Source organism: Epinephelus lanceolatus, chromosome 9, assembly GCF_041903045.1.
Source record: "Epinephelus lanceolatus isolate andai-2023 chromosome 9, ASM4190304v1, whole genome shotgun sequence".
In the NCBI taxonomy this organism is placed as follows: domain Eukaryota; kingdom Metazoa; phylum Chordata; class Actinopteri; order Perciformes; family Serranidae; genus Epinephelus; species Epinephelus lanceolatus.
The window spans coordinates 31,172,689-31,183,304 of NC_135742.1; the positions used below are offsets into that span (position 1 = coordinate 31,172,689).

At 39.8% G+C, this 10,616-nt stretch overlaps 1 protein-coding gene across 1 annotated transcript; it reads right to left on the bottom strand.

The window, feature by feature from the left end:
• Positions 1-1,558: 1,558 nt before the first annotated feature.
• LOC117252739 (uncharacterized) lies at positions 1,559-10,616 on the bottom strand. Its single transcript, XM_033619847.2, has 7 exons — positions 10,013-10,616; positions 8,255-8,387; positions 7,215-7,349; positions 5,695-6,698; positions 5,130-5,259; positions 2,857-2,976; positions 1,559-2,700 (listed from the first exon to the last, which is right to left on the bottom strand). Exons 1-7 carry the CDS (start codon positions 10,494-10,496, stop codon positions 2,514-2,516), a joined length of 2,193 nt encoding a protein of 730 aa, XP_033475738.2. The 5' UTR covers positions 10,497-10,616; the 3' UTR covers positions 1,559-2,513.

Here is a 10,616-nt window from a genome sequence, read left to right on the forward strand (position 1 = left end):
CCAGCATGCACCGCGGGCCAGAATAAAAGCTGTCAAAAATACATTAGTTCATTTTGGTTTCTAACAACACAGCTTAAAACAACACAAGGGACAATTGTCACGTCGCTCAGGGATTATGTTGTTCAATTTTATGCCAAAATTTCATGTTAATAGTAGGAGTCATAGTGACCTTTATCTTTACTATCTGTACTGTGCATCAGATCACAATGGAGACAGGGTGAAGTGAGGTAATGTGGGACATCAGGTAAAATGGGACAAATAGGTCTTACATTTTGGGCTCTTTAAATATTGGCAGCTAGTCACCAAACATTATTGTATACTGTTTCTACAAATGTCCTTTACATGAAATACTCATTTTTATTGGTCTGAGACAAATAGTATGCACAGAGCAGAGTCAAAAAAATCACTGGTCACAGAAGTAGAGTTCTCAACAGGTCGAAAAAAATTGCAATCCAAACTGTGGGTAACCAAACCCAGCTTTTTAAAGATCATCACATAAAATACTGAGCCTAAGCCCAGCCAAGCCCGACCCTGCAAAAAGCACTACTTGGATTCTAATGCTCTAAAATATGGACCTGCTCAATGGATCACTGACTCTGACTCTACACTGACCCTGTATTTCCCTGCCAGAGAAGCTCCGTGCTTCGGCCGGGAGGAAGGACAGAGAGCCCAACATAGAGCCTGGTTGCTCCCCTTCCTTGTTTCACTGCCTGCAGGGTGTAAAGGAGAGGGAGCTGCTTGCAGAGTTCTCACTTTTCGATATTCGTCAATTATTTATTTTAAAAAGTAAAAAGATTTTTTTCCCCTATTTTTTCTCATTTTGGTAATAAGTATACTGCAGCTAAAACAATAATAATAGAAATGTTGCATTATATTAAATGTTTGACTTATAATCATAATATTTCCACAATGCACTTTAGGGTTTTGAGTGAGTAGCCTACATGATGCATTCAGGTAACATGGGACAAAAATTAAGCTAAAATGGGACATTTTTCTTTTTATGGTACCAGGTACCATAAAAGTATGAGTTAAGCTGTTGTGTGCTGCCCTGTACCACTGCAGAAATTGTTTGTATTTTTGTCACTTTAAAAATAAAAAAGAGAATGCAGTGAGTCCATGTCAGCCACAATAGTCCAGAACTACCCATTAATGTTACATGCCAGTGTGTCTATTCTAGACAAAGACGGCAACAAGGAAACAGGCAGCAAAAGAATAGGGAAAACAGGCAGAAAAGTTGGACAGTCTTTTTAAAGAATAGCCACAGATTACATTAAAGATTTAATAAATTAATGACTGCACTGCTAAATGGATTTAACCATTAAAAAAACAAACAAACATGACTGTCCCATTTTAATTTACCAGCTGTCCTATTTTACCTGAACATGTCATTGGAGTGAGGTAGGAGTTCTTCTATGTTTGAACATCCAAAGTTTCTAAATGATTTTACTTGGCAACATATGACAGCTGTGTTCTATATCTAATCTACTTGGCTGTTATCATCCTTTTAAGTCCTGCAATGAGGTAAGAACAAAACAAGAGACAAAGAACATTTTTAACATCAGATTATAAAACTTTTAAAGAGAACATGACAAATATAAATAACATACAAGTGAGACCCCAAAATCTGGAAACCTGTGACGATTCTCCAGTTAAACAAGAATGGATCTTTGAATTTATTTCAAACAACTGACATGGCCATTTTCCATGTCTCATACCTTGTAAATAAAAATACATGTCTAAAAGAATCCTGATGCAACACATTGTAAGAGCTGGAGTCTATGAAATGAATTTGGATTTGGTGTGTTTTATAAATGAAGTAAAACATATACCTCTGTATATTAAAAATGAGGTATAGGGAGGTGCCCAGTAGCTCAGTAGATATGACAGTTGCCCCATGCATAAAGGCAGTGTCCTTGCTGCAGCAGCTGTGGGTTTGATTCCAGCCTGTGGCCTTTTGCTGCATGTTGACTTCCATCTCTTTTAATTTCATGCTCAAAAACTGTCTTGTCAATAAAGGCAAAAAAGAGAGGTAGGTATCGCTTACACCACACTAAATTGCAGCCTTTTCCATTGATGAATAATATCCCCTCTGGTTTTAAAGTTAAACAAGAATTTGTTACTGGACTTTGGTCATTTAGGATTATGATTAATGGCAGGCTGTGGGTTGTTTTGGAAAGCAGTGTGGAGTAGATGTAGTCATTTAATGCAGGTGATAAGATGCCATCCTGTGATCATTTGTGAAACTGATGTTGACATATGACTTCAAATAATTACTCAAACTGAAACAAAAGATAAATAATTGTATTTCCATTTTCAATAGGCCTATACAGTTGAATGGCTTTCAGTTTGACATGCCAGTTTGTTTTATAAATATATTTATAATATATTTGAGGATTTGAGTCATTGCATGTTTTCAAACACACTGCCATTTTACAACATCAGAGAGAAATAGGAAACGCTGCATGAGATGTGAAGCTTATAAAATTCATTGTTGCTGCACATACAGGCTTAGTCTAAAATCGTGTGAGCTGTGCCATAATCGCAGCTTCTTTTTCCAGCCGTAGGCATCGCTTATAAAGACGAACAGGAATCCCTCTTCTTCTGAAATTGCCTGAATTTCGCACCCCAGCAGTGTCTTTTTCCTCTATCATCTTAAGTGCTTGAAGTAGGTCAGAGGCTTTAGTGAAGCCTCCAGAACAGCTAGAAAAGAGACATAAAAAAAGTGTCAGAAACAGAACCCAACCTGATAATCTATTAAATAAGCAAAGTGAGTTAACATATTAGACAAGAGACTATCCCTGCTGTAACCAAAAGTTGCTGAGGATTAACATGAATTAGATTATCAGAGCTTAAAACCTTTTTCTGCGGTGGCATTTTTTTCCCTCTGGCAGTCTGAAGCAGTATTGGGAGACAAAATCCATCAGTAGCATGGGGAGAATACTGGCTTTCTTGATGCTTTCAATCTGAACAGCCAAGCTGTAAAATTGACAAAAGACAAAGCAGGAATAAAACAATGGAGTGTGATGTATATACAGTATGCGATAGGCATTTATGAGTGACTCAGAGAGACTGACAAAGAAAGAGAAAGCTGCCTGTGGGGGCAGGCCTTCCTCTGTCTTTCTACCATGCTGTAGATAGGAGTGAGCAATAATAGTCTAGCTATACATATACTGCTGTAGCAGCATACCATAGTAAGAATCACAACACATACTAATATATAAACATTACTAAGACATAAGACTATAGCCTGTTATCCAAAGAAATATATATTTCCGTGCTGCTCTTATTCCAAAAACAAAACACCTTTTCACAGCAGACATGTTGACTAACTATAAAAGGTGTAATTCATAATATTAATGGTGGATAATTAATTCCCTTTTGCTGCTTCAGCTCGAGGGTCACTGTGTTGATCTTTTTCACAGCGGACATTTTGATTTGTCATACTACAGGAGCAGACACACAGGTGTCACTGATTACAACAAAGATGGCTTTATTCATTTAAAGGTTCCACTTTGCCATTGAACTTAAATGCACAATGCAAGAGCTCTCGAACTGGCAAAAACCAAGGTTATTCTATGAAGGCTGGGATATGCTCATTGACTCGATGGGAGCTATGGGGTATTTCACATGCATACTGTAACTGGAGCTGCGATGTTGAAGGATTACAGCAGACGGCGCTAGAAATAAAGGGATGGTGTCCATTCAGGTGCTCTTTGGATGCATTATTTTTAGCTACTTTAAGTGTCCTCAGCCTGACAGAACTTTTGGGTACACTGGAATGGAGGGAAGCTGATATACAATAGAACAATCTCATATAAAAAGCATTTGTTAATGGTCTCTTGTGAAGGGTCTTTTGATAATTGCAGAATTGTAATTTTCATCCATGTCTTTATATACAATATGTCGTGACCCAAGGCCAACTGTGGAGTGGATGCCTCAGTGAAACAAATCAAAACACCCCCATGTTCTATGACAGTGCACCTACTATTGGGCCTTTTGGCTAGTGCAAACCAGATTCTAATGCGTATGTTTTGTACTTAAATGGTATGTTGCAATATGATGCCGTGACTTCTTCTCATTTTAATCTCCTTGGCCATAACGAAATGGCATGTGGTCTTTTCCAGTTGTGATGATTCAAGATATCCACTGTGGAAAAGGTTTATTGAGCACGCTGGCTCACTGTCACACTGTCATGGCAAACTGGGGCAATTAATGGAACAAAGCCATTGTTAATGTTAGTGGTAATACAGCAATGTCTGCTGTGAAAACGGCCTGTTGCTGGGTATTTTCTTAAGTACAACTAGACAACAACGAAAAAAGTTTTTAAAGAAAATTCAGTGATTTTATTACCTTAGTCCTTTTGTGTGTGTGTGTGTGTGTTTTTTAATAATATACCTATCATTTAATATTATACTGTACTCCCCCTATGACTGTAGAGACAAGGCTGGTAACAGTTTTATAATTACTTTCAATTGCGTCACTACAATAAGAGCCTTAACAATGTTCTCTCAAAAAAACAAACAAACATACAAAAAAAGAGAAAAATCCTCCTGTGATTCATTTTGATGAAGTTGCACTGGTTACGTCATCTCACTGCAATCCACAAGTCGAATCATGAAGTAGCTCAGGTATGCAAAACAGAGTCATAATGGATTACAGGGATAAAAGCTTTTATTTTGGAATGGTCCAAAGGTTGTGTAAGGTTTGTATTTCTTTGACCTCAGGGGAGTATGTTATAAAGCTGTTATGGCCAAAACACGTTAAAAAAAAAACACAAAGCAAGGCCTAAGTTGTGAAGTTGGATTTAACCTGTCAAAATGGTTTAATACTCAGTTTACCCACAGAATTACTCAGCAGTAAACACAACAATAATGAGGTAGGATTGCTTAATTATATGTAAAACTCAGGGCCAATTTAGATTAAAAAAAAAAAAAAACATGGACTGAAGAAAAAAAAAACAGGATCCCGGCCTCACTCAATTCAGCTGTCCTTTTTAATGAGACAGACCCCTGACATGTATATTTGAATGAATGTAAATTCAGAAAAATATATATATATTTCATCTGTGAGACTTGCATATGTGAATATACAAATATGGGGAAAGAAGAGCAAAAATGCTGTTATGTTACCGGCTGGTGCAGTTACAGTGGTAGGCTGTCTTTGACTCCGTGTTCTTCAGACGATACTTCATCTCCGAGGGACGGATTTTGTATCTACATTCATCCAGATGTTTGAGACTTACACACAGGAGGTGACTGTCTGCAGGAGTCAAAAACAAACACTGGTTATCTCACAAATAATTGAAGCATGCCCACATCTCTTTAGATAACTAAGCAACTTAGTTTCCTGTTGATTGTTATGTTGTACATCTTTTAGCAAGCATTCGTCAGTGGTGAAAATAAGTATTCTTTCCCACCTATAGGGGACACAGCTAGTTTAAGCCCCTTAAGAAAAATGCCCTGGGCCACCTTTTTAAAATAGAATAACCCCAGTGAAATTTTTGTGTGCTCTTTGAAGATGACAGCCCTCTTCATCGCCTTTTCCCAAAATGCAGCATTGCTCACCTGGAGATACTAACAATAACAATGAATACATGGTTTTAATAGTGTAATTGTTACGCTGAAGAGAGGCCTCTTACTGTATGCGTCAGAGGCCCCAGCAGATGTAATGGGTTCAGCAGCTGCTCGAACTCACCTGTAATATTATGTAATGTAATGTTTTCCTTCAGGCTTCTCCCTGCATGCGTGCTTTGAGCTATGGTACTACGCAGGGGCTCCTTGCTTGTATTATTCTGTAGTGGAGGGGACTTGCCATCCTTATGAGTGGAGGCTGTTGTCTTCAGTTTTGTTGTGACTGGCGTTACAGAAGTAGTTGTACTCCAGAGTCTTGTCAAAGTGTCTTGTTTGGTAGTTTCTGTTGTCTTTTTGAGCCTGTTAGCTGTTGCCACTTTGACTGGTAATCTATATGTAGTTGTTGAGGGTGTAGAAGTTGTCATGTTAGATGTTGTGTTTCGTTCTAGACAGTTTTTACAATGAGGCTGAAAAGAGTCACCTCTCACAGGCATCTTGGGTCCACAACAGTGACTCAGTTTGGAAACTTTTTTGTGACTTCTGGTGGTTTTGGTGATTGTTGCTGTTGTTGTTGTTGTTGTTGTAGAGGTTGTTGTCGAGTGTAGCTGAAGCTTTGGCTTCTCTGTTGAAGATGGGGTGCTTTGTGTTGTAGATGTTGTCTGTGAATATGAGTATGTGGTCACCTGTGGTGAGACTCGGCTTCTCTGTGTGGAGTAAGCGGACAGGCCTTTTCCGGTGCTTCCACCTCGTTTTTTATTTGGCATCAATGTGCTACTTTTTGTAACATTAAAAAGACCTGTTTTCATTGAAGGAGTGGTAGTGTGTGCCCTTGACGTTGGGGGGATTTCGGAGGGCACAGCTGAATACAGTTTCCTGTGTCTTTTGCATCCTTTCCCCTTTCTCCTTCTGAGGGGGAAAGTGTCTCCTTTGGGTGGGTCTCTGGAGCGGCATCTACGTTCACTCTTGGGTGACTTTCTGTGAGGGTTATACACAGAGCTTTTGTTTCCATGCTGTCCCTCACTACTTGTTAGCACACTGTTGTCAGTGTTGTCCCTATATTTGCTTGAGCTATTGTATGGATGGGGATTTCTGAGGACAGCATAGAGATCCTTTTTGACTACTTTGCACCTATAAAGAGAAAACATCCATGTTAAAACCAAACATTTGATGCTGTACTATAGGCCACATTTCTCACATGCCTATTGAATTAGGGAAGGGTACACTTTATATCGCTATTTGGGATAATGATGTGTAATTTCAAGGAAGATAATTACAGTAACACAGTGGAAATTCAAGGATCACTCACTCACAAACAAATCTTGAATTATAGTTATTATAGTTTGTGAATGCAATGCCATTAGTGCTAGAATGCTAGGTTAACTGTTTATCATTTTTAGTTGGTAAGATGATTTGTTAGTAACCTGATAGATAAAGTTGTGGAAACAGAGCTGAGGTTGGGCATGGTGCCCTTCATGATATTGTGAGGTTTGGCAGAGTGTCAGGCATGTTATTACAAGCACACCACTGCTGCTCTAGCTTTCCATACAACCATATCTGCACTTTCCACTGCTTCATTTTATGGTGTGCACTTGTTGTGTGTCTCACAGTTAAAGCTTTGAGCACCATTGTCAGTGTTTCACTTACCCTCCCCACCAGTGCATCTCAGCACATCGCTTCTCTTGCTTGAGCTCAAAGCAGGGAATCTGCAGGATGTTGAAGAAGCTGTAACCCACTATGCTGGCAGCAGTGTCATTCGCATTGAGCAGGCACTCTCGAAACCTGGTTAGAGGGGCGGGAGAACAAGCCGAGGTCAAGTAACACTCCAGTCAAAATGAGTGGGTAGGGGCATCGGTGGCTTAGTGGTAGAGCAGGCACCTCATGTACAAGGCTGTTGCCGCAGTGGCCCGGGTTCGACTCCAGCCTGTGGCCCTTTGCTGCATGTCACTCCCTCTCTCTCTCCCCCTTTCACACTTGTCTGTCCTATCAAATAAAGTTAAAAATGCCCCCAAAAATATCTTTAAAAAAAAATGAGTGATTAAATATTCTTGACTGCTGCCTCATTTTGTCTATACCTTTAGTCCAAACAGTTCCTAACAACCTATCTTTTTAGCTGGGAGGTGAATCTTACAATGATTGTATCAGTTACTTGCGTATGAGAGTTTGAGAGCAAACATATTACACATGCACCTGTCAGGCGCACTAGTTATGAAGTGAGAATTAAACTGATATCGCTGCAGGTTTAAATAATAGGAGGAACGGTATGCATCCAACACAAAAGTAGTGAGCAACATGTTCACTCTTGATATCAAAGTTTACCCAGAGGGCTGGTTGCCATTATATATTTATTTCTCCTGGATGAATAGTAATATAACATGGCCCCAGGTTTTCCTATTTCTCTTTATGGGTTTACATTTTTTGGCATGGTGACAAAATTATAATGCTGGCATTTCAGAGAGGAGCACACTTTCATCGGTGAGAAGTGTAAGGTATAAAATGCACACAACTACCACAACACTTATAAATTCAGCTTTCAAGCAGGTCTATTACATGACTACCCTTGTCAGAGCTTTATGAGGACAGGTGAGGGGTAGATGGGAATTCTCAATCGCAGGCGTTTCTCTGGAGGTGGTGAACACCTAGCCTCCCTCCTCAGTATTAGATGCTGGAAGCATTCTGAGGCTTACCTTTGGTCACAGTCACAGTGGGAGACGGTGTAGAAGTTGTTGTTGAAGAGTCCATATTTTGTCGTACGACCCAGGATAATATGCAGGCAGTGGTCATGTTCCCGGCAACATGTATCTGTAGTCTTAAACATCCCTGTACAGAAGAACAAGATTTAAATTCAGTCACATATCAAAGGAACACTTTGCACTGAAGCAAGTCCTTGCCTCATTTAAAATCAAAATGCCTCACAGTCAGTTATTTGAAAATTAAAAAACCAAGATCTTAAATTTAGAAAAACTACCGAGGCATATCTTTGTGATGTGATTTCCGTATGAATCAGTAATGTTTGCATTGTGTGCGATAACTGTACCCATCAGGTCCACTGACATGGAATAATGCCACAAACATATCAGTAAAAATTACTGTTATATAGTGTATCTAAATTATGATATCCCTCTAAAATATCTATGCAATTGGATTACTGTTTATGATGTTTTTTAGTGTCAAATACCAGTGATATTTGACTGGGGATATGTTGAAGTTCATAGTTATTGTCAATAGACAATAATCATAGCTCCTAATCTGCAGTAAGCACTGATGAAGTGAGAGGCGGGGACAATTTTAGGGTCTAACAGCTGTTGAGGGCCCCTGAAGACCACCTTTGGCCTGTATTTTACATTCTTTCAGGGGGCCCATGCTTATTCTGGCTGTTTGCACACTGTAAAATCTCACAGGTTGATTTTAGTTTAAAGAAATCTAGGAAAGGGATTACTTTGAAAAGTGCAAGTAAATATAACTACTAGCCCTAAACTATATTTACATTATATCTAATTATTAAGTTTATTTGAATTTTAGTTTTATTTACTTAATTTTGTGAAATTGTTGCAACTTAAAAATGACAACTGTGGGGCACCCAGTAAGCTCACCTGGTAAAGCAGGGTGCCCCATGCGCAAAGGCTGTGTCCATCCTCGCTTTCTTACATGTCATACCCCCTCTCTCTCACTCCCCCCTTTCACTTTAAAGCTGTCATATCTAATAAAGGCAAAAGCCAAAAAAATCTTTGAGAGATTACAAGTGCAATTAATTTTTTTTAGTGTAACATACAAATATACAAATAATGCAGACATGTGCTCAAACCAATACCATCTAAATAAACACGGCCAAGAGCTCATGTGTGTCAACAATGACAATAGTATGAAAATTAGAAATGAGATAAATAAAAGTCAATAATATAACATTATAATAACAATTTATAACTAAATAAATTGGGTAAAAGACTGAACTTTGTATAAAAAAATAGCAGAAACTCTCTGAGGCTTCTTTCACCCCTTGAAGTCACACCATACTTTAGTCTGCCCATGCACAAGGATTTGTCTCTAAATGCAGCTAGAACTGAGTGACTGCTTGAGACAAAGCTGCTGGAGCACTAGTGTACACTGTCATGTCTTTACCCGAGAGAGGGAAATCAAGTTTCCAAAAAAGAAAGAAAAAGAAAGAAAGAAACTGACTTTTTAAAAATGACAAACTGAAAGGTGCCTCAGGGAGACATGGATCAAGAGAGGAAGGGCGGGGGCCCCACAGGCGCTCACATGCATAGGACCCAGAATTTGGTGCTACACCTCTGTGTACATATACCACATGGAAGTGACACTGTTATACCCATCAACCATTCCCCTGTGTCTCCTCTGACCACTACTGCCCTCTTTTACCAGCAATAGGCCCACACATAAGGGATAAAAATACATAAAATAATAAAATCAGAGTTCACCAAACTCACCTAACTGTTCGTAACTGCGCGCTCTGCTTCCATGGCCACACCACAGCGTCCCTGGGAAAAGCCAGGAGCGTTTCATCCGAGTTTTCCCCTCTGTCCCGTCACTTCTCCTGCGCCTGGTAAACTCTTGCGCACTGGAGGTGCGCGCGCAGGGAGACTCCGGAGCAAACAGCATGCTGATATTTAACCTCTGGGTGATTTCTTGACCCTGGGTGCCGCTACTTTCGCAGTGAGTGCGGTATCTCTCCGTGACACGTGGATTGGTTTCTACCTTGCATCCTACCAGTCGCGTATCCTCGGACCACAGTGTGAGGTACAGGGTGCGCACACCGGCTGCGTCTTGCCGCAGGAAGGTGACGCGTGTCTGTCCGTCATCTGCAAGACTGGAATTGAGACAGGAGGGACCTGATCCGATCACATCTCGTGCTTTGGATAAAATAGGCGACGATAAGGCGAAAATAACTTGAAGTAGGCTACTGATTTGCATCTCAGTGCAGGATGGCTGTATCCAGTTTAAAACTAGTTAAAGGGTTAAATGAATGTCTGAATGAACGACTTATTACATTTGAAATGCAGCCTCGGTATTTCTGCGCCAACCGGCTTACAG

Bases quoted from the DNA above. Each gene is read 5' to 3' on its own strand.
- LOC117252739 (XM_033619847.2), bottom strand. From the start codon at position 10,496: ATGCAAATCAGTAGCCTACTTCAAGTTATTTTCGCCTTATCGTCGCCT. The intron at 7,350-8,254 runs GTAAGCCTCAGA...CCCTCTAACCAG, and splicing joins CACTGTGACTGTGACCAAAG to GTTTCGAGAGTGCCTGCTCA. The intron at 2,701-2,856 runs GTTTTAAGCTCT...TCTCTTTTCTAG, and splicing joins AAATGCCACCGCAGAAAAAG to CTGTTCTGGAGGCTTCACTA.